The sequence below is a fragment of the Eubalaena glacialis genome, chromosome 14 (genome assembly GCF_028564815.1).
Source record: "Eubalaena glacialis isolate mEubGla1 chromosome 14, mEubGla1.1.hap2.+ XY, whole genome shotgun sequence".
NCBI classification, from domain to species: domain Eukaryota; kingdom Metazoa; phylum Chordata; class Mammalia; order Artiodactyla; family Balaenidae; genus Eubalaena; species Eubalaena glacialis.
Window position 1 is genome coordinate 36,494,040 of NC_083729.1, and position 19,488 is coordinate 36,513,527.

Sequence of the window (19,488 nt, forward strand, 5' to 3'; positions counted from 1 at the left end):
AGGACATGGTATAACCTCTCCATCTGTTTGTGTCATCTTCAATTTCTTTCATCAGCATCTTACACTTTTCAGAGTACAAGTCTTTTGCCTTCTTAGGTAGGTTTATTCCTAAGTATTTTATTCTTCTTGATGTGATGGAAAATGGGATTGTTTCTTTAATTTCTCTTTCTGATCTTTCATTGTTAGTGTATAGAAATGCAACAGATTTCTGTGTATTAATTTTGTGTTCTGCAACTTTACTGAATTCATTGATGAGCTCTAGTAGTTTTCTGGTAGCATCTTTAGAATTTTCTATGTGTAGTATCATGTCATCTGCAAACAGTGACGGTTTTACTTCTTCTTTTGCAGTTTGGATTCCTTTTATTTCTTTTTCTTCTCTGATTGTCATGGCTAGGACTTCCAGAACTGTGTTGAATAGAAGTGGTGAGAGTGGACATCCTTTTCTAGTTCCTGATATTAGAGGAAATGCTTTCAGCTTTTCACAGTTGAGTATGATGTTAGCTGTGGGTTTGTCATGTATGACCTTTATTATGTTGAGGTAGGTTCCCTCTATGCCCACTTTCTGGAGAGTTTTTATCATAAATGGGTGTTGAATTTTGTCAAAAGCTTTTTCTTCAACTATTGAGATGATGGTTTTTCTCCTTCAATTTGTCAATATGGTTTATCACATTGATTTATTTGCATATATTGAAGAATCCTTGCATTCCTGGGATAAACCCCACTTGATCATGGTGTATGATCCTTTTAATGTGCTGTTGGAGTCTGTTTGCTAGTATTTTGTTGAGGATTTTTGCATCTATGTTCATCTATGTGATATTGCCCTGTAGTTTTCTTTTTTTGTAGTATCTTTGTCTGGTTTTGGTATCAGGGTGATGGTGGCCTCATAGAATGAGTTTGGGAGTTTTCCTTCCTCTGCAGTTTTTGGAAGAGTTTGAGAAGGATGGGTGTTAGCTCTTCTCTAAATGTTTGATAGAATTCACCTGTGAAGCCATCTGGTCCTGGACTTCTGTTTGTTGGAAGATTTTTTTTTTTATAGCTTTTTAATGTGATTTTTAAAATTTATTTATTTATTTAATTTATTTATTTTTGGCTGCGTTGGGTCTTCCTTGCTGTGCGCATGCTTTCTCTAGTTGCGGCGAGCGGGGGCTACTCTTCATTGCCATGTGCGGGCTTCTCATTGCCGTGGATTCTCTGGTTGCGGAGCATGGGCTCTAGTCACGCGAGCTTCAGTAGTTGTTGCTTGTGGGCTACAGAGCGCAGGCTCAGTAGTTGTGGCACCCAGGCTTCGTTGCTCCATGGCATGTGGGAACTTCCCAGACCAGGGCTCGAACCCGGTCCCCTGCATTGGCAGGTGGATTCTTAATCACTGAACCACCAGGGAAGCCCTTGTTGGAAGAGTTTTAATCACAGTTTCAATTTCATTACTTGTGATTGGTCTGTTCATATTTTCTATTTCTTCCTCGTTCAGTCTTTGAAGGTTATACTTTTCTAAGAATTTGTCCATTTCTTCCAGGTTGTCCATTTTATTGGCATAGAGTTGCTTGTAGAAGTCTCTTAGGATGCTTTGTATTTCTGTGGTGTCTGTTGTAACTTCTCCTTTTTCATTTCTAATTTTATTGATTGGAGTCCTCTCCCTCCTTTTCTTGATGAGTCTGGCTAATGGTTTATCAATTTTGTTTATCTTCTCCAAGAACCAGCTTTTAGTTTTATTGATCTTTGCTATTGTTTTCTTTGTTTCTATTTCATTTATATCTTTCCCATGTTAGGGAAATTTTCCACTAATCTCTTCAAATATTTTCTCGGGTCCTTTCTCTCTCTCTTCTCCTTCTGGGACCCCTATAACGTGAATGTTGTTGTGTTTAATGTTGTCCCAGAGGACTCTTAGGCTGTCTTCATTTCTTTTCATTCTTTTTTCTTTATTCTGTTCCGCAGCAGTGAATTCCACCATTCTGTCTTCCAGATCACTTACCCGTTCTTGTGCCTCAGTTATTCTGCTATTGATTCCTTCTAGTGTATTTTTCATTTCAGTTATTGTATTGTTCATCTCTGTTTGTTCTTTAATTCTTCTAGATCTTTGTTAAACATTTCTTGCATCTTCTCGATCTTTGCCTCCATTCTTTTTCCGAGGTCCTGAATCATCTTCGCTATCATTATTCCGAATTCTCTTTCTGGAAGATTGCCTATCTCCGTTTCATTTAGTTGTTTTTCTGGGGTTTTATCTTGTTCCTTCATCTGGTACATAGCCCTCTGCCTTTTCATCTTGTCTATTTTTCTGTGAATGTGGTTTTTGTTCCACAGGCTGCAGGATTGTAGTTCTTCTTGCTTCTGCTGTCTGCCCTCTCCCATAGGTTTTGGATCATCATGTTTTCATTTTCATTTGTCTCTAGATTTTTTTTTATTCTTTGATTTCTTCAGTGATCCATTGGTTGTTTAGTAACATATTGTTTAGCCTCCATGTGTTTGTGTTTTTTACAGTTTTTTCTTGTAGTCGATTTCTAAGCTCATAATGTTGTGGTCAGGAGAGATGCTTGATATGATTTCAGTTTTCTTAAATTTACTGAGGCTTGCTTTGTGGCCCAGCATGTGATCTATCCTGGAGAATGTTCCATGTGCACTTGAGAAGAATGTGTATTCTGCTGCTTTCAGATGGAATGTTCTGTAAATATCAATTAAGTCCATCTGATCTAGTGTATCATTTAAGGCCTATGTTTCCTTATTGATTTTCTGTCTGGATGACCTGTCCATTGATGTAATTGGGATGTTAAAGTCCCCCACTGTTGGGGACTGTGACTGTCAATTTGTCTTTTTATGGCTGTTAGCATTTGTCTTATATATTGAGGTACTCCTTTGTTGGGTGCATATATATAAACAATTGTTATATCTCCTTCTTGGATTTTTAAAAAAAATTTATTGGAGTATAGTTGATTTACAGTGTTATGTTAGTTTCAGGTGTACAGCAAATTAATTCAGTTATACATATATATATATATATTCATTCTTTTTTAGATTCTTTTCTCATATAGGGTATCACAGAGTACTGAGTAGAGTTCCTTCTTTTTCTTGGATTGATCCCTTGATCATTATGTAGTGTCCTTCTTTGCCTCTTGTAACCATCTTTATTTTAAAGTCTATTTTGTCTGATATGAGTATTACTACTCCAGCTTTCTTTTGATTTCCATTTGCCTGGAATACCTTTTTCCATCCCCTCACTTTCAGTCTGCATGTGTCACTAGATCTGAAGTGGGTCTCTTGTAGACAGCATATATACAGGTCTTATTTTTGTTATCTATTCAGCCAGTCTATGTCTTTTGGTTGGAGCATTTAATCCATTTACATTTAAGGTAATTATCGATATGTCTGTTCTTATTGCCATTTTCTTAATTGTTTTGGGTTTGTTTTTGTAGGTCTTTTTTCCTCCCTTCCTCTTTTGTTCTCTTCTCATGTGATTCGATGACTATCTTTAGTGTTGTGTTTGGATTGCTTTTTCTTTTTTGTGTATATCTATTGTAGATTTTTGGTTTGCAGTTACCATGAGGTTTTCATATAGCAGTCTCTATATAAACAATATTGTTTTAAGTTGCTGGTCTCTTAATTTCAAAGGCATTTCCAATATCTTGCATTTGTACTCTCACAATTGCTGGTTTTGATATCATATTTGTGTGTGGATGATTTCTGACCTTTACTGTATGTTTGCCTTTACTGGTGAGCTTTCCCATTTGTAATGTTCTTGTTTCTAGTTGTGGCCTTCTCTTTTCTGCCTAGGGAAGTTCCTTTAGCTGGTTTGGTGGTGCTGAACTCTCGCAGCTATTGCTTATCTCTAAGCTTTTGATTTCTCCATCAAACCTGAACAAGAGCCTTGCTGGGTAGAGTATTCTTGGTTGTAGGTTTTTCCCTTCCATCACTTTAAATATATCATGCCACTCCCTTCTGGCCTGCACAGTTTCTGCTGAAAAATCAGCTGATAACATACAAGGGAAGCCCCATAAGGTTATTTGTTGCTTTTACTATTTTCTCTTTGTCTTTGATTTTTGTCAGTTTGATTAATATGTGTCTTGGCATGTTCCTCCTTGGGTTTATCCTGTATGGGACTCTCTGTGCTTCCTGGACTTGAGTGTTTCCTTTCCCATGTTAGGGAAGTTTTCTGCTATTATCTCTTCAAATATCTTTTCAGGCCCTTTCTCTCTTCTCTTTCTAGGACCCCTATAATGTGAATGTTGGTGCATTTAATGTTGTCCCAGAGGTCTCTTAGACTGTCCTCTTTTCTTTTCATACTTTTTTCTTTTTTCTGTTCTGCAGCAGTGATTTCCATCCCTCTGTCTTCCAGCTCACTTATTCGTTCTTCTGCCTCATTTATTCTGCTATTGATTCCTTATAGTGTATTTTTCATTCCAGTTATTATATTGTTCATCTCTGTTCTTTAAATCTTCTAGCTCTTTGTTAAACATTTCATGTATCTTCTCGGTCTGTGCCTCCATTCTTTTTCCAAGATCTCGGATCATCTTTACTACTCTGAATTCTTTTTCAGGAAGATTGCCTATCTCCAGTTCACTTGTTGTTCTTCTGGAGTTTTATCTTGTTCATTCATCTAGAACGTATTTCTCTTCTGTCTCATTTTGTCTAACTTTCTGTGTTTATGGCCTCTGTTCCTCAGGCTGCAGGATTGTAGCTCCTCTCGCTTCTGGTGTCTGCCCCCAGGTGGGTGAGGTTGGTCCAGGGGCTTATGCAGGCTTCCTGGTGGGAGGGACTGGTGCCTGCCCACTGGTGAATGGAGCTGGGTCTTGTCCCTCTGGTGGGTAGGGCCATGTCAAAGGGTGTGTTTAGAGGTGGCTGTGAGATCAGGATGACTTTAGGTAGCCTGTCTGCTGATGGGTGGTGCTGGGTTCCCACCCTGTTGGTTGTTTGGCCTGAGGTGTCCCAGCACTGGAGCCTGCAGGCTGTTGGGTGGGGCCAGGTCTCAGTGCCAAAATGGTGACCTCCAGGAGAGCTCACGCCAGTGAATATTCACTGGGGCCTCTGCCACCAGTGTTCTTGCCCCCACAGTGAGCCACAGCCGACCTCTGCCTCCCCAGGAAATCCTCCAAGACCTTCCAGTAGGTCTGGCCCAGGCTTCCATGGAGTCACTGCTTTGCCCTGGATCCCAGCGTACGTGAAACCTTGTGTGCGCCCTCCAAGAGTGGAGTCTCTGTTTCCCCCAGTCCTGTGGAGCTCCTGCACTCAAGCCCCACTGGCCTTCAAAGCCAAATGCTCTTGGGGCTCCTCCTCCTGAAGCCAGACCCCCCCAGGCTGGGGAGCCTGATGTGGGTCTCAGAACCCTCATTCCTGTGGGAGAACCTCTGAGATATAATTATTTTCCAGTTTGTGTGTCACCCACCCAGCAGGTGTGGGATTTGATTATATCATGAAAGTGCCCCTCCTACCATCTTCTTCTTTGTCTTTGGATGTAGAATATCTTTTTTGGTAGGTTTGAGTCTTTTTTTGTCGATGGTTGTTCAGCAGTTAGTTGTGATTTTGATGTTTTCATGGGAGGAGGTGAGCTCAAGTCCTTCTTCTCTGCCATCTTGTCTCCGCCTCTCACTGTTGGACCAAAAGAAGACAAAAAGTCACTTCCAGGGTGAGGTCTCAGGGGAAGAGGGAACTATCAGTATATCTCAGTGTCCTGGTGCAGCATTCCACTGGTGGGACTTGAAATTTAATTGGTTTTCCAGTTGGGGAACCATCCTTGAAGCTGGCTCCCCATGTACCTATTGCTAATTTTTTCCACAATCCCCAACAGATGGTCAGTGCAAATTTTCATGTGGTCAATTGTATCAAATCATCTGAAAGTACCCCTCTCCAGCCAGAGTCCTCCCATCTTTGAATCTTCTGTGTAGTCTGTACTGGTTATTCTTGGGGGCAGCTGCATAGCTACTGTCCCTCCCCAACATCTTGGGGACTCCCTTTGCATCTTTCTTGTGTTGGAGCTTCAGTTTCCTGGATCCTGTGTCTTCCGTTTTCTTGGTTTGCTCACTTATCTTTGTGGAGCACATTCTTTTGTAGTTTCCTGGGAAAGTATACATGGGTAGTAAAATTTTTGAAACCTTGCATATCTAAAATGTATTTATTTTACCCTCACTCTGGATTGAAAGTTTATCTAGGTATAGAATTCTAGGTTGGAACGAGTCGCTTAACCTCTCTTTGACCCTAGTTTCTGTGTGAGTCTGGATTATTTCCTTTGGGAGTGACAGAAAACTCAATTCAAACTGACTTAGGCACTGTCTTGAATAGTTGTTATCCCCTACACTATTATACTTTACCTGTATTCCTCTTGTGATGTGTGTCATGAGATATCCTATGCATTATTCATTTCATATGGTCAGGCTACAGTCTCTAGTATACTTCCATGAGATTACATGTGTTCTGTTCATTTATTTTCTTTTTTAAAAAATTTATTTATTTATTTATTTTTGGCTGTGTTGGGTCTTCGTTGCTGCGCGTAGGCTTCATCCAGCTGCAGCAAGCGGGGGCTACTCCCCACCACAATGGGCGGGCCTCTCATCGCAGCGGACTCCCTTGTTGCAGAGCACGGGCTCTAGGCGCACGGGCTTCAGTAGTTGTGGCACGCGGGCTTCTGTAGTTGTGGCTTGCAGGCTCTAGAGCGCAGGTTCAGTAGTTGTGGCGCACGGGCTTAGTTGCTCCACGGCATGTGGGATCCACCCTGACCAGGGCTCGAACCCGTGTCCCCTGCATTGGCAGGCAGACTCTCAACCACTGTGCCACCAGGGAAGTCCCTGTTCATTTGTTTTCTTTTTTTAAGCTTTTTTTTAAAATTTATTTTTGGCTGTGTCGGGTCTTCGTTGCTGCACGCAGGCTTCCTCTAGTTGTGGCAAGTGGGGGCTGCTCTTCGTTGCGGTGCGTGGGTTTCTCATTGCGGTGGCTTCTCTTGTTGCAGACCACAGGCTCTAGGTGTGTGGGCTTCAGTAGTTGTGGCACGCGGGCTCAGTACTTGTAGCTCACGGGCTCTAGAGAGCAGGCTCAGTAGTTGTGGCGCACGGGCTTAGTTGCTCCGTGGCATGTGGGATCCTCACGGACCAGGGCTTAAACCTGTGTCCCCTGTATTGGCAGGCAGACTCTCAACCACTGTGCCACCAGGGAAGTCTCTGTTTATTTATTTTCATCCAAATGCATTTGTTTATGGTGCCACCACCTGCATGTTTGTAAGTTTCCATACAGATACACAAAGTGTGCTGCATTTTTCCTCCTTTTCTGTCTCTTTTTATTCTTCACATTGATATTGCACTCACTCATGCCACAGGTTTTGGTAATATATATGAGGTCATTTTGTTTTCCTGTGATAATACTGAACTTATTACTTGTAGTTTTGCATCTGTGGCTTTAATATATTATTCTAAGGCCTTGTCTCAGCAGTTTTGTCATATAAATTACATGGACCCTCTTCCATTATTCTCTTTAAAAATTTTTCTTAATATCATACCTAATGACATCTCAATTTATCCAGACCTTTCTCTCTTGTTTTCTCTGCTCTCATTTGATTGTCAAGTTTCTAGGCATGATCTTCTGATCCTCTTGACATATGTTTCCTCTCTTTTCAAGGGATAATCATTCTATGTAAACTATTAAATATAGAATGGATAAACAACAAGGTTTTACTGTATAGCTGAGGAACTATATTCAATATCCTGTAATAAACCATAATGGAAAAGGAAAAAAATAAAGCTTGCAGAAAAAATTTTTAAAAGGGTTAATCATTCTAGTATTCCTAGAGTGTGGCCCAGAAAACTTTGTCATTGACTAGTCTTTTACTTCCCAGAGCTTACTTTCTCACCCTAAACCTGAATCTCTAGGTGGTAGAAAAGTGGGAAGGAAGCTATCTAGACCTCTACATTTTTACTTTTCCAGTTTTCCATAGTCTAAGATCTGGTTGTCAGAAGATGCTTTCCAGGGTCCCTTAAGGGATAGCAAATACTAGGCACACATCTTCCACACACATCTCATCAATCGTGGTGCCTTTTTCTGCTGAGCCTGAAGACGACATCTGATCCACAGCATTCTAGGAAAGTGTTGGTGGTTGAGATACAATCTGTCATTTCTGACCCTAGTAATGTCATTTATCTCCACACAGATTAGCAGAAGTCAGCCAAAATCCATGGGTTGATAGGTGCACAGGTATAGCATACCCTTTAGATCAAGAGAGAGCTAATTTCACATAGAATAATCATTTGAGGACTTTAAGTGTTGTGTACCATAAGGGGGCAGTTAATTAAGAAATAATGTTGACTACAGTATTAACATTCTCACTGAGACATGATTGAAAAATACCCAGATGAAAGAATTTTACATATGAAATAAATTATTTTATTTTTTTATCACCTAATATTAGAATAATTACATTTTGAAAATAATATTTAGACATTTTGTGCAAATTCATGGTCATGGAACCATTGAGCTTGAAGTTAATGAACTAATTTTATACTTAGCTAATACCATATTTAGTGTGAGTTAAAAAGTACTTATATTGATCTAGGAAAAATTATAATAGTAAATATAATTTAAAATAGTTTAACTTTTTTATTTCATAATTTGAAAATATTAAGGTCTTCTACCTCAGTTGAGTATAAAAGCCAGGATCCATTTAAATATCTAAGTCAGCATCTAAGTCAATAAGTCAGTATCTTAAATAATATTCATATTTTGGATTCAGTTAGTTCACTTTTAGGAACCTCATTTAAGGAATAATTGAATTGTGCCAATGATGTTTGTCAAAGGGCTGTTTATTGTTGTGAAAAGGACAGCATATCCATTGGAACACTTTAGTAGCAAGAGACCCCTCCCCACTGACTGTAAGTTTCCCTTGTTTAGCCAAGGATAAAAAAGGTTTTGGAAGTGGCCATACAGAGCAGGAACAGATGCATCATATCTTCATGCAGCTTTGCTTGGCCCACAGAGTTTCTGCCAGAGCCGTAGAGCTGCTGGTGACACTGTCTAAAAAAGGTTGAGGCTTGCAGATGCTGAAATTCATCTTATTTGGGGTTTATATTACAGACTTTCCTCGACTTACAATGGGGTTACATCCCAGTAAGCCTCTCATAAGTTGAAAATATTGTCAGTCGAAAATGCATTTAATACATCTAACCTAACCTACATCATAGCTTAGCCTAACCTACCTTAAATGTGCTCAAAACACTTATATTAGGTTACAGTTGAGCAAAGTTATCTAACACAAAGCCTATTTTATAATAAGGTATTGAATATCTCATGTAACTTATTGAATACTGTATTGAAAGTGAAAAACAGAATGGTTGTGTGCATACAGAATGGTTGTAAGTGTATTGGTTGTTTACCCTCGTGATCGAGGGGCTGACTGGGAGCTGCAGCCCACCGTCATGAGAGAGTATATTAGTGCATATCATTAGCCCGGGAAAAGGTCAAAGTTTAAAATTCAAAGTGTAGTTTCTACTGAGTGTATATCAATTTCACATCATCATAAAGTCAAAAAATCATAAGTGGAACTGTCCTAAGTCGGGGACTGTCTATTTTATGATATTTTATATATATATAGTATATATAATACTATTTTATTTCTGTGCTTCATGCTTCTACATGTTAACAGACGTGAAGCTTTCAGGAACTAACTTCTGCATCAGTGAAGCTACATCTTTACCAGGCAGCGTCAGTGCCCAGGTAGCCTGAGCACCCCTCTGTTTCCAGCTGTGTCCCAGAAGGATGGATAGACTTTGGAGGCCTCTCACTAAAGCTAAAGAGTTATTACTTTGGGGATTCCTAAAAAAGTGGTTAGAGAATGTGTTGTTTGTGTGATTTTGGAAGTGGTCCAATTTCCAGTAGTGAAATGGTTCAAAATAGAACCTTGAAAGTGACATGTAGCAGAAGTAGAGTGAAGGAAAAAGTCTCTTGAGGAGGCAAAGGGGACTGAGAGGTCGGGGTCTTAGGTGGGTTGCCCATGCCCATGTGGGTGTGAAGTTAACAAGACTAATGACAGTAGCTGAGAGGGAGAGGGAGACTGTAAGCCAGAAGAGATGACACCCATGAGGGTAGACTGATACAAGCCTCTAAGATTCTTGCCAGAGAAGAGAAGCAGAGTAATTGTTTACTCTACTGCTGTGATTGAAGTAATAGAAGAGAAGATGGGATTCATTTTGATAGTCTCTAAATGAACTTGTACTGTGTCAGTGCTTCTTGGACTAGGAAACCCGGGGGTCTGTGGATGCATTCTCAGAGTGCAACAGTTTACTAGTGAATTTTTAAAATTTGGATCATTATTTTAATGGTAATCTAAAAGTTGACTTCAGTGCCCAGAGTTGAGTTTATTTGGAATTCCACCAAGTAGTCTTATACATTTAAATGAAATTATAATAAAAATAATTTAAATCAACAGTATCATGAGAACTTGAGAAAATTGGCTAGATATTATCTAAGATTCCTCCCAATTCTAAAATACAGTAATTCTGTATACTTTCTTGTACATAGAATACATTAATTTTTAGGTATTGTCCTCATTTATTTAAAACTTTAAAAATATTCTACATGTACACATTCGGTACAGGATAATTAGAAAATCTTTATTTTCTTAAAACAATTAATCACCTACAAAGTTATCACCTGGAAACATTCACTATTAACATGTGATGTCTCTCTGGATTTATTTGTGTATTTTTTTCTCTCTCTCTGTATCTATGCATATTATATATGTATGTGCATCTCAAAGAAGTAGGAAAAGAAGCTTTTTAACTGAAAACAGGGTCATGCATAATCTATTATGCATGTCTTGCCATGTCAGTATGTATATTCCTACGTCATCATTCCTGTTAGCTGCATGTTATTCCATTATACGGATTGCCGTAATTAATTTAGACAATCAATCCCCTATTTGGGACATGTAGATTGTTTCTAGTTTTTCACTCTGATATAACACCTACCAATAAATATCCTTCAATAATATATATTTTTAGTACTATTCCAATTATTTATATATCTCATTACCAAAAAAGAGTCATTCAATTTGATCATAGCCCAGATATAATCTGGAGTCATTTATTTATGATTATCTTTTTTTTTTTTTTTTGGTAAATATTATAGGTTTCTTGGCTTAAAAAAACACATGTATAGTAAAATAATCTGTGTTTTTGGTAGTCCAGAGTTTTCCAAACTGCTTTCTTTGGATCCTAAAGGTTTCCTTCGGTAGAGCTTTCCCCTCTGCTCCTCTTTTGTCTATTTTCTTGTAAGAGATTGTTTGTTTAAAAAAAATAGTTTTACTATTAAGACAACAAACACAATGATTTAAACCACTGAGCCAGTCCCTGGTTAAGATGTGAAGTTACGTTTCATGATTAGTGGCAGAGATGGGATATCCTATATGCCATCCTATATATCCTGACTCCTAAAAAGAAATTTAGAATAAATACATCTCCTAGAAATAAAACAAACCCAAAAAAGTACTCTAACCTGGTATCTGGATTGCTTACTTGGAACATACTTTCAACATGTCCTTTATTTGTATGTTATCTTTTTTTATTTCCACTTCAACAAATTGGAATTAAAACATTTTAGAAGACACTAATCATCAGCTTAACCAGTAATTAGCATTGATGAGTACAGAGAAAATTTAAGACAGCTGCCAAGTTGACCACTAAAATGAGGTTTGATTTGCTGGTATTTGTCATCTGTGGGACTTTATAATTATAATAATAGCAGTGTAGTTGCACTCTGATGGAAAGTTGACAGTTAACTTTTTCTGCTCATCAAACTTAGGAATAATTCTGAAAGTTTCTAGTTTCTAGTTTCCAGGTAATTTATCATTCAAGTGATTAAAAGCTATTTTGGGCCACAATTATGAACAATAATAAAATTTTACATGTGGATGACATTAACACAGTATTTCTTTCTTTTTGAATTTCCAGGGAAAGACTACTATTATTCTAAGGTGTCTTGACAGGTAAGTGTTATGTTAACCTCTAGACTACATTTGCTTATTCTTGTTGTGTAGGGCAAGTTAGAATCTAAAAGACATATGGAAAGAGAATAATTTTGAGGCCGAAACAAAATATTTTAATTCTTAGTGAATCCTTATTATGGGTTTTACAATCTCCTTTAAAGATAAAACCAAGAACAAGCAAAAAGAAATTATACAGGATTAATATTGGATTTCCTTATTTGGGGGGAGAAATTAACATAATTACTCAGCCTACCATAGTATTTGCTTTTTTTGGCTATGCTACTCTGATATTTAAACTTTTTAGTTCTGTCTGGTTCATGACTGAACATTAATTATAATCTTAGAATTGCTCATGGGTATACTTTTTTTTAAATTAATTTATTTTTATTTTTGGCTGCGTTGGGTCTTCGTTGCTGCGCATGGGCTTTCTCTAGTTGCGAGCGGGGGCTGCTCTTCGTTGCGGTGCTCAGGCTTCTCATTGCAGTGGCTTCTCTTGTTGTGGATCACGGCCTCTAGGCGCATGGGCTTCGGTAATTGTGGCTCTCGAGCTCTAGAGCGCAGGCTCAGTAGTTGTGGCTCACGGGCTTAGTTGCTCCGCAGCATGTGGGATCTTCCCGGACCAGGGCTCGAACCCATGTCCCCTGCATTGGCAGGCGGATTCTTAACCACTGCACCACCAGGGAAGCCCTCTCATGGGTTTACTTTTGAAGCACATTATTGGTCTTTAAACTGTGCATGTTACCATTTGTTTTATATACTTCCTAATCTTCTATACCATAGAAGCATGCCACCAGATCAAGATTTAGGATTATGATTGGTAGGTGTTGCAGGAAGTTGATAAGGAAAGTCTTGTTTGTTTGTAGCTCTCATTAGCTAAATGATGCCTACGTTTGAACCGTGATTTCAGATTGAGAACTGTATAAAAATCGTTCATTGATGTCGCCATTAAATTGATAGTCATTAGGTTCCCAACTCCCCACATCAAGGCTGAGCACAAACCTGCTGTCAGTGCTTCCCACGTGGCCTGGATGCAGAGAGCTTGTGCCCTAACATGGCCTCCAACACTGCCAGCTCCTTCTCCACTCCCCCAACAGTGTTGCTAGGCGCTGCCACTACATGCAGGTGCCATTATTCTCTGCAGTTGCTACTAAAGATGGTATTTTAAGGCTTATTTAATTTTTATATAAATTCTTAATCATTTTTATCTCAATGTGTTATAAAAATTTTTAAGAGGAAGCAAAAATAAATCAGGTAAGATGATAGCGTAAGAAAATAAGTCCACCCATGATGGTAATACTACCTGTCTTTTATTGTGCAGGGATGAGCCACCTAAACCAACCTTAGCCTTGGAATATACGTATGGAAGGAGAGCAAAAGGACATAACATAGTGAGTGTCTTTTTGGTGATGCTGCGCTACACATCCATGGAGAAGTGAGGATGCTGACATTGTTTTATATTTTCCATCTTACCTACAATCGATGAACATATCCAGCTGTACACTTCATAGCTATGTACTTTTTAACTCAAATGCAACTCAGCACATATGAAGCCAACCAAACTGTGGGGAAATATTTTGGCCTTCTCATTTGTTATGTCTTAAAATGCTTGAATCGGATTCCTTTGTAACTTTATTGTACAGTTTTTTGGCATATTTTCTTCTTTTAAATGAGAATAACATCATGAGTTATCTTCTGTCTCCAAAAAAATCTGCTAAAAATATGAATTTGACCTGTGGAATATTTATGAAAAAATACTGGTCAAAATCCAGATTATTAGCATTTTTACAAATACATCTTGAAGTTGGTAATGCTGTTTGAGACCACAGGCCCTAATTGGCTATAATCCTGTTTTCACTTGTGTTAGTGTATCTACAGAGGAAAATTAGAAATTGTTCAGGGTACAGGGAGAACTTATAGTGTATGTTAGAGGAATAAAAATTCCTAAATGGAATTCTCTTTTGGAGTTCTCATATGAAAAGAGGTCGTTTTTTAAATAAAATTAGATGTACGGAAGAACAATCTAGAATACAGTAGAAGGTCCCATATCTCCCATAACACAGGCAAATTTTTATAGATTGATCAGTCCAAGTGTTTGATCATTAGACAATGTATAAACAGTTAAAATTGGCTGTTGCTGCTTCCTGGATTCACCAATGCCAAGCTGGTTATTAAAACAGTGAAATTAAAAAGAGAAAAGAAAAAAAGTAATATATTGAGATGGGGGAGGACTTTATTTTTGTGACTCACATGAATTTTTGCATGAGTGATAAGCCTAGAAATGGAATTATCCTTTTCGTGGGAAACTCTGAGACAACTTTTCATAAGCTTAACTTTTGAGAAGAGCTCTAAAAACTTTTCTTCATCCAGTTGTGAATCAAGGGAGATTATCCAATGCAAACTTATTTCCCCCACAAACATTAATGATTCAAATAGTAACCGCAAAACAATTTTAATGGTTGAGATAACTTGTCAAAAATGCAAAATATATATATTCATCTAAAACTGCTTTAATGACCACCTGCCTCTTCCAAGTTCATGGTATTAGACACATAAAAACTCATGTGATTCTTTTTCACCTATTTGTTTCTGCTAAACTTTGTGCTATCAAGTTGGGCTTTTCCATATTCATTCTAGAAGCTTCACATCTTTCTCAGATTTAATGTCTCCTAAAAGTTCTAAATGGAAGAGCTTTATCAGCTCCTCACACAATCTTGGTGTCCTGAAGGTTCCTCAGTATCTGGCCAGAGGCAGAGATGCCATCAGCTAGCCAGTGGTCTAGGAGAGCTGTCATGGAATAGATGGTCTTATTTCCAAGCTACTTGGCTGCCCAGCCCTTTCAATCCCCTAGTGTTGGAGTCCTCTAAAAAGGGAAGCAGTTGTTGAGTCTCTCCTTGTTCCCCCACCTACCGTTTGTATGGCCAGTGCCAGCCGGTCACATTCCCCAGGGAAGTCAGGCACAGACCGGCTGCTTATATACTCTTGCCTGGGAAATCCTGGTCTGCAGCCCGGACTGCCATCTGTTCTTCCCGTTTCCTCATGTCTTGTCTGTGTGTCTGATTTATTTTGTGAGCTTCTGCCTCCCTCAATTAGGATGTTTTCCTGTTCAACTGTTTTATTTCTATCTAAAATTATAACTGTTTTGAAAAAGATAATTCCAAATGTGATCAATTTGTTAATTTTATTTCTAATTTGAGTGAGTGTCTGCTACATGTGATATTTACAGAATTGCGGCACTGTTTAATGTCTTCTATTAAGTTAGGGTAGAATTAGGGCATTTAGTACACATGTACATTCTTAATGTTTCATTGTTGTTCTTTGGAATAGAGGTTTTGATGCATTTTGAGGGATGGAATAGAGAAAGGAAAAAATTTCCTTTCCTTTCCTTTCAAAAAATGGCCAAGAAATGGTCTTGAGGACTATAATATCTTGTATCCATAATTATTACTGGCTGTTACTAATGAAATATAAGAACTATTTAAAATTTAAAAACATCAAAGAACATTAATATGAAAAAACCCTGTTTTTTCAGCCAAAAGATATTGCTCATTTTTGGGAACTAGGTGGAGGAACCTCTTTACTGGACTTAATCAGCATACCAATCACAAGTGACACCTTACGGTAAGTGTGGCCAGCGCCAGGAACAGTTGCTAGTAAGTATCCAGTGGAGGCCACAGGATGAATATGAGTAGGCTTTTGTGAACCAGAATTTGCTGAGACAGTTTTATGTTGCTGAAGGCTTACGTTCACTTCCTTTCTATGTGCTTAAACTGTAATGCTGTCAGAGATTTTAAAAGAACCAAGGTTCTGGCCTGTGCTGAAGTGAAATAGTTGGCATTCCAACTAGTAACATATTTTGCAAGTCTGCAAACAAACAAAATATGTCAAATAACACTTGGGCAATGAATTCACTTGGCAAAAATAAATTTGAAAACAATTATTTCTAATACCCATCCAAGCGTGAGCTAATTCAGCCCTGAGTTTTTCCTGCAGCTGGACATTATGTCTACTTTGAATTTAATGCTAATTAATACCATTGAAGCTTCATCCAAGGGAAGTCTATGAGTCAGAGGAGGAAGAAAGTCTCTATTTGCTGACCTAAAAGAAACAGAACCTGGGGGAAAACCTCAAAATCTTTGGTGGTGTTTTCCTGACAAATGACTCCCACTCGTGGCCAAATCAGATGTGGAAAACTGTCATCTTAGCCAAGGAAAACAAAATTTTTACATCTGAAATATCTTATTCCTGTCAGAGTTTAACACAAACCATTGCTGCTGCCTGGACCAAATACAAAGAGCTTGACAATTATTTGTTAAATTTCAGCCATTAAGATCTTTAGAGTATGGAATTATTTCTTTAACAGGATAATTGTTTTTCTATAACTAGCCGGTAATGTTGGCTTTATTTGTCCAGTGATTTTTTTTTCTTTTAAAGAAATATGATTTACTGTCTTTTACTTATTACAAATGTAATGTATGCTCATATGGAAAACTTGGAAAAATACTGAAAGGTACATAGAAAGTAAAAGCATCCTCAATCACATGAAAAAGAACTACTCTCAACATATTGAGGTATTTCTTTCAGTGTTTTCAGTGTTCGTAAGTATACTTTGTAGAGGTATGGGATATTGTATGTATATAAATTTAGATCTTGCTTTTTCACTTATAACCACTGTTTTCCCCTGACATTATTTTTCAGAATCATGGGATTTTACAGCTGTATAGTTTTCATTTGTCCTCCTTTAACAGAGACAAAGAATCGAAGCTGCCTGGGAATTCGGGCAGCTCACAGTGGTGTGGTTGTGAAGAGATGGCGAGGATGGGGTGGGGAGCTGAAGGATCCAGAGCTGCCAGCCAGCCTGGCCTGAGGCTTACAGGAGTGAAAAGGCCGGGAGCAGCTCTTACCTGGCCGTGAGCTGGCTCCAGTGCTGGCCCTGACTTGCACATCACCTTGCCATATTACCTCACTTCCCTTCTCTAGACCTCACGGGCTTGTAGAAATTCTGGTTTCTGCAGGAAGCTAAATCTTCCCAGTTTCTTTAATGCCTCACTTTGTGAGTTCTTGGTCTTCTTTCCCTGGAACCCCAGGGCAGCTGGAGCCTGCTTTAGGAGAGAAGAGGGGTCAGGGTTATGATGAACAGAGGGCAGGGGCGCCATAGGCCTGGGTCCAGAGTAGCTTGCTGAGTGATTGAAGAATTCATGGAAAACATTTCACTCCTCATGTAGCTGCAAATCTCAGAGTGTTTTGTGGCTGGAATTAATTTGACATATAATTTCCTTATGTTGGACAAAGCCCAGCGACCTCAACAGCCGTACCAGTGCTCTTAGATACTGTTTATCTTTAAGATGCCTGTTCATAGAATAATTATAGATGCACTGAACATTTCCACAGACCTTAGATAATTTGTAACAGAGCATTTCTTGTGGTCCACTTCCCTGTTTTAAAAGGTCGTGTTTTTTAAAAAAATTTTTTTAGCTGTCATTTGCTATGAAGGTAAAAGTAACACAGATATTTCCAGTGCACTGGAAACGTAAATTTTAATCTTAGAAAAAAGTTGAATAATCCATTTCTCCTTTGCTTAAAACAAAGTTATTTTCATTTGGAAAAAATGATAAATTTTATGTTATATATATTTTACCACAGTTAAAAAAAGTTCAACCATAGTCCTCTCTTTTTTAAACATTAACCATACCAAAACTCTGAAAATATAATTAGTTTCCTCACTTATGTATATATATTCTGTTACAATTAAGCAAAACTGGTTCTGAGCTTATTAAAATGACATAGATGTAGTTGGCTAGAGAATTTAATGGCACAAAAATTTTATAGAAAATCTTGATAATTAATGTCTAAAAAGACTACTTTCTGGATTTAGACCTATAGTATAGAATTTAGCTACTGTTCTGCTTTAATTACACAACACAGCTGATTTGCTCAAACTAAGCAAAATAACTTGACTATATTATAACTAGCATGTATTATAATTCCTTTCTATATCTACTAGCAGAATGTTTGCCCTGTTGATCAAAAATATATTGGCCCATGATTATGGTTCTACATACTTATTATGACCATTTTCTGAAATACTCCTATATTTGTTTGTTTGTTTTTTATTGTAAAATATCATAACATAAAATTCACAGTTTTAGCCATTTTTAAATGTACAGTTTAGTGGCATTAAGTATATTCACGTTGTTGTGCAGCCATCACCACCATCCATCTCTAGAACATTTCATCTGCCCAAACTGAAACTGTACCCAATAAATAATAACTCCCTATTTCTCCCTTCTCCAACCCCTGGCAACCGCCATTCTAGTTTCTGTCTCTATGATTTGACTACTCTAGGTACCTTATGTAAATGAAATCATACAATACTTGTCCTTTTGAGTCTAGCTTATTTCACTTAGCATAATGTCTTTAAGATGCATCCATGTTGTAGCATGTATCAGAATTCCCTTCCTTTTTAAGGCTGAATAATAGTTCATTGTATGTATATACCACGTTTTGTTCATCTCTTAACCCATTGATGGACATTTGGGTCATTTCCACCCTTTGTCAATTGTTAGTGATGCTGCTATGGACATTGGTGTACAAATATCTGTTTGAGTCCCTGATTTCAAAACACCCGGAAGTGGAATTGCAGGATCCTCTAATTTTTTGAGGAACCACTATACTGCTTTCCACAGTGTCTGCTGTACTATTTTATATTCCCACTGGCAATGCACCAGGGTTCCAATTTCTCTATATCCTTACCAACACTCGTTATTTTCTGGGGGGGGGTTTGTTTATTTTTACTTTTATTTATCATAGCTATCCTAATGGGTGCGAAGTGGTATCTCATTGTGGTTTTGATTTGCGTTTCTCTAATGATTAGTGATATTGGGCCTCTTTTCATATGTTTATTGGCCATATGTATACCTTTAAATAGAGAAATGTGTATTTGAGTTCTTTTCCCTTTTTAAATTGGGTTGTTTGTTGTTGCTGAGGTTAGATTTACATGAACATGAGCACACATGCATGTGGTCACAGTGGTGGTGTGTGTGGTGGCCAGGGGTGTGCTTTCAGACAGGCAGCGAGGTACAGCAGAAAGGCACATGGCTCTGGATCTAAATACCAGCTCTACAATTTACTAGTTATATGAATCTGTGCCTCAAATTTTAATCCATAACATGGCCACCGTAACATCTTCTAGGAAGTGTTGCTGTTAAGAGTAAGTAGATAAGCTAGGTAGTCCCCCTAGCAAGGACCATCAGTAAATCTGTTTTCTTCTCCTTCACCGGGTTGTTGCATTGTTGCTGCTGCTGTGATTATTATTTTTGCTTCCTTTCTTTGGAGCACACAGCAAAACTGGATCTAAACATGGCATTGTTGGACCCAATTGCTTGCCGATTATTTGAACTGGATTATTACTAGTTCAAACAAAAACTTCAGTTGTGACACTTAAATATCACTAGGGAAAAGCACTAGAATAAATAAGGCTATAATTTTAGCATTTTTTTCTTAGAAAATTGCTGGGGTTTTTTTTTCTTAAACTATAGTGTTAT

The 19,488-nt window shown here is 38.1% G+C and overlaps 1 protein-coding gene across 1 annotated transcript in view; it reads left to right on the top strand.

The window, feature by feature from the left end:
• DYNC2LI1 (dynein cytoplasmic 2 light intermediate chain 1) overlaps positions 1-19,488 on the top strand; it is a 41,510-nt gene that overhangs the window by 7,663 nt on the left and 14,359 nt on the right. Inside the window, exons 3-5 of the mRNA XM_061210766.1 lie at positions 11,913-11,947; positions 13,266-13,335; positions 15,477-15,565. Coding sequence (XP_061066749.1) covers positions 11,913-11,947; positions 13,266-13,335; positions 15,477-15,565 — 194 coding nt within the window. The remainder of the gene's footprint in view (positions 1-11,912; positions 11,948-13,265; positions 13,336-15,476; positions 15,566-19,488) is intronic.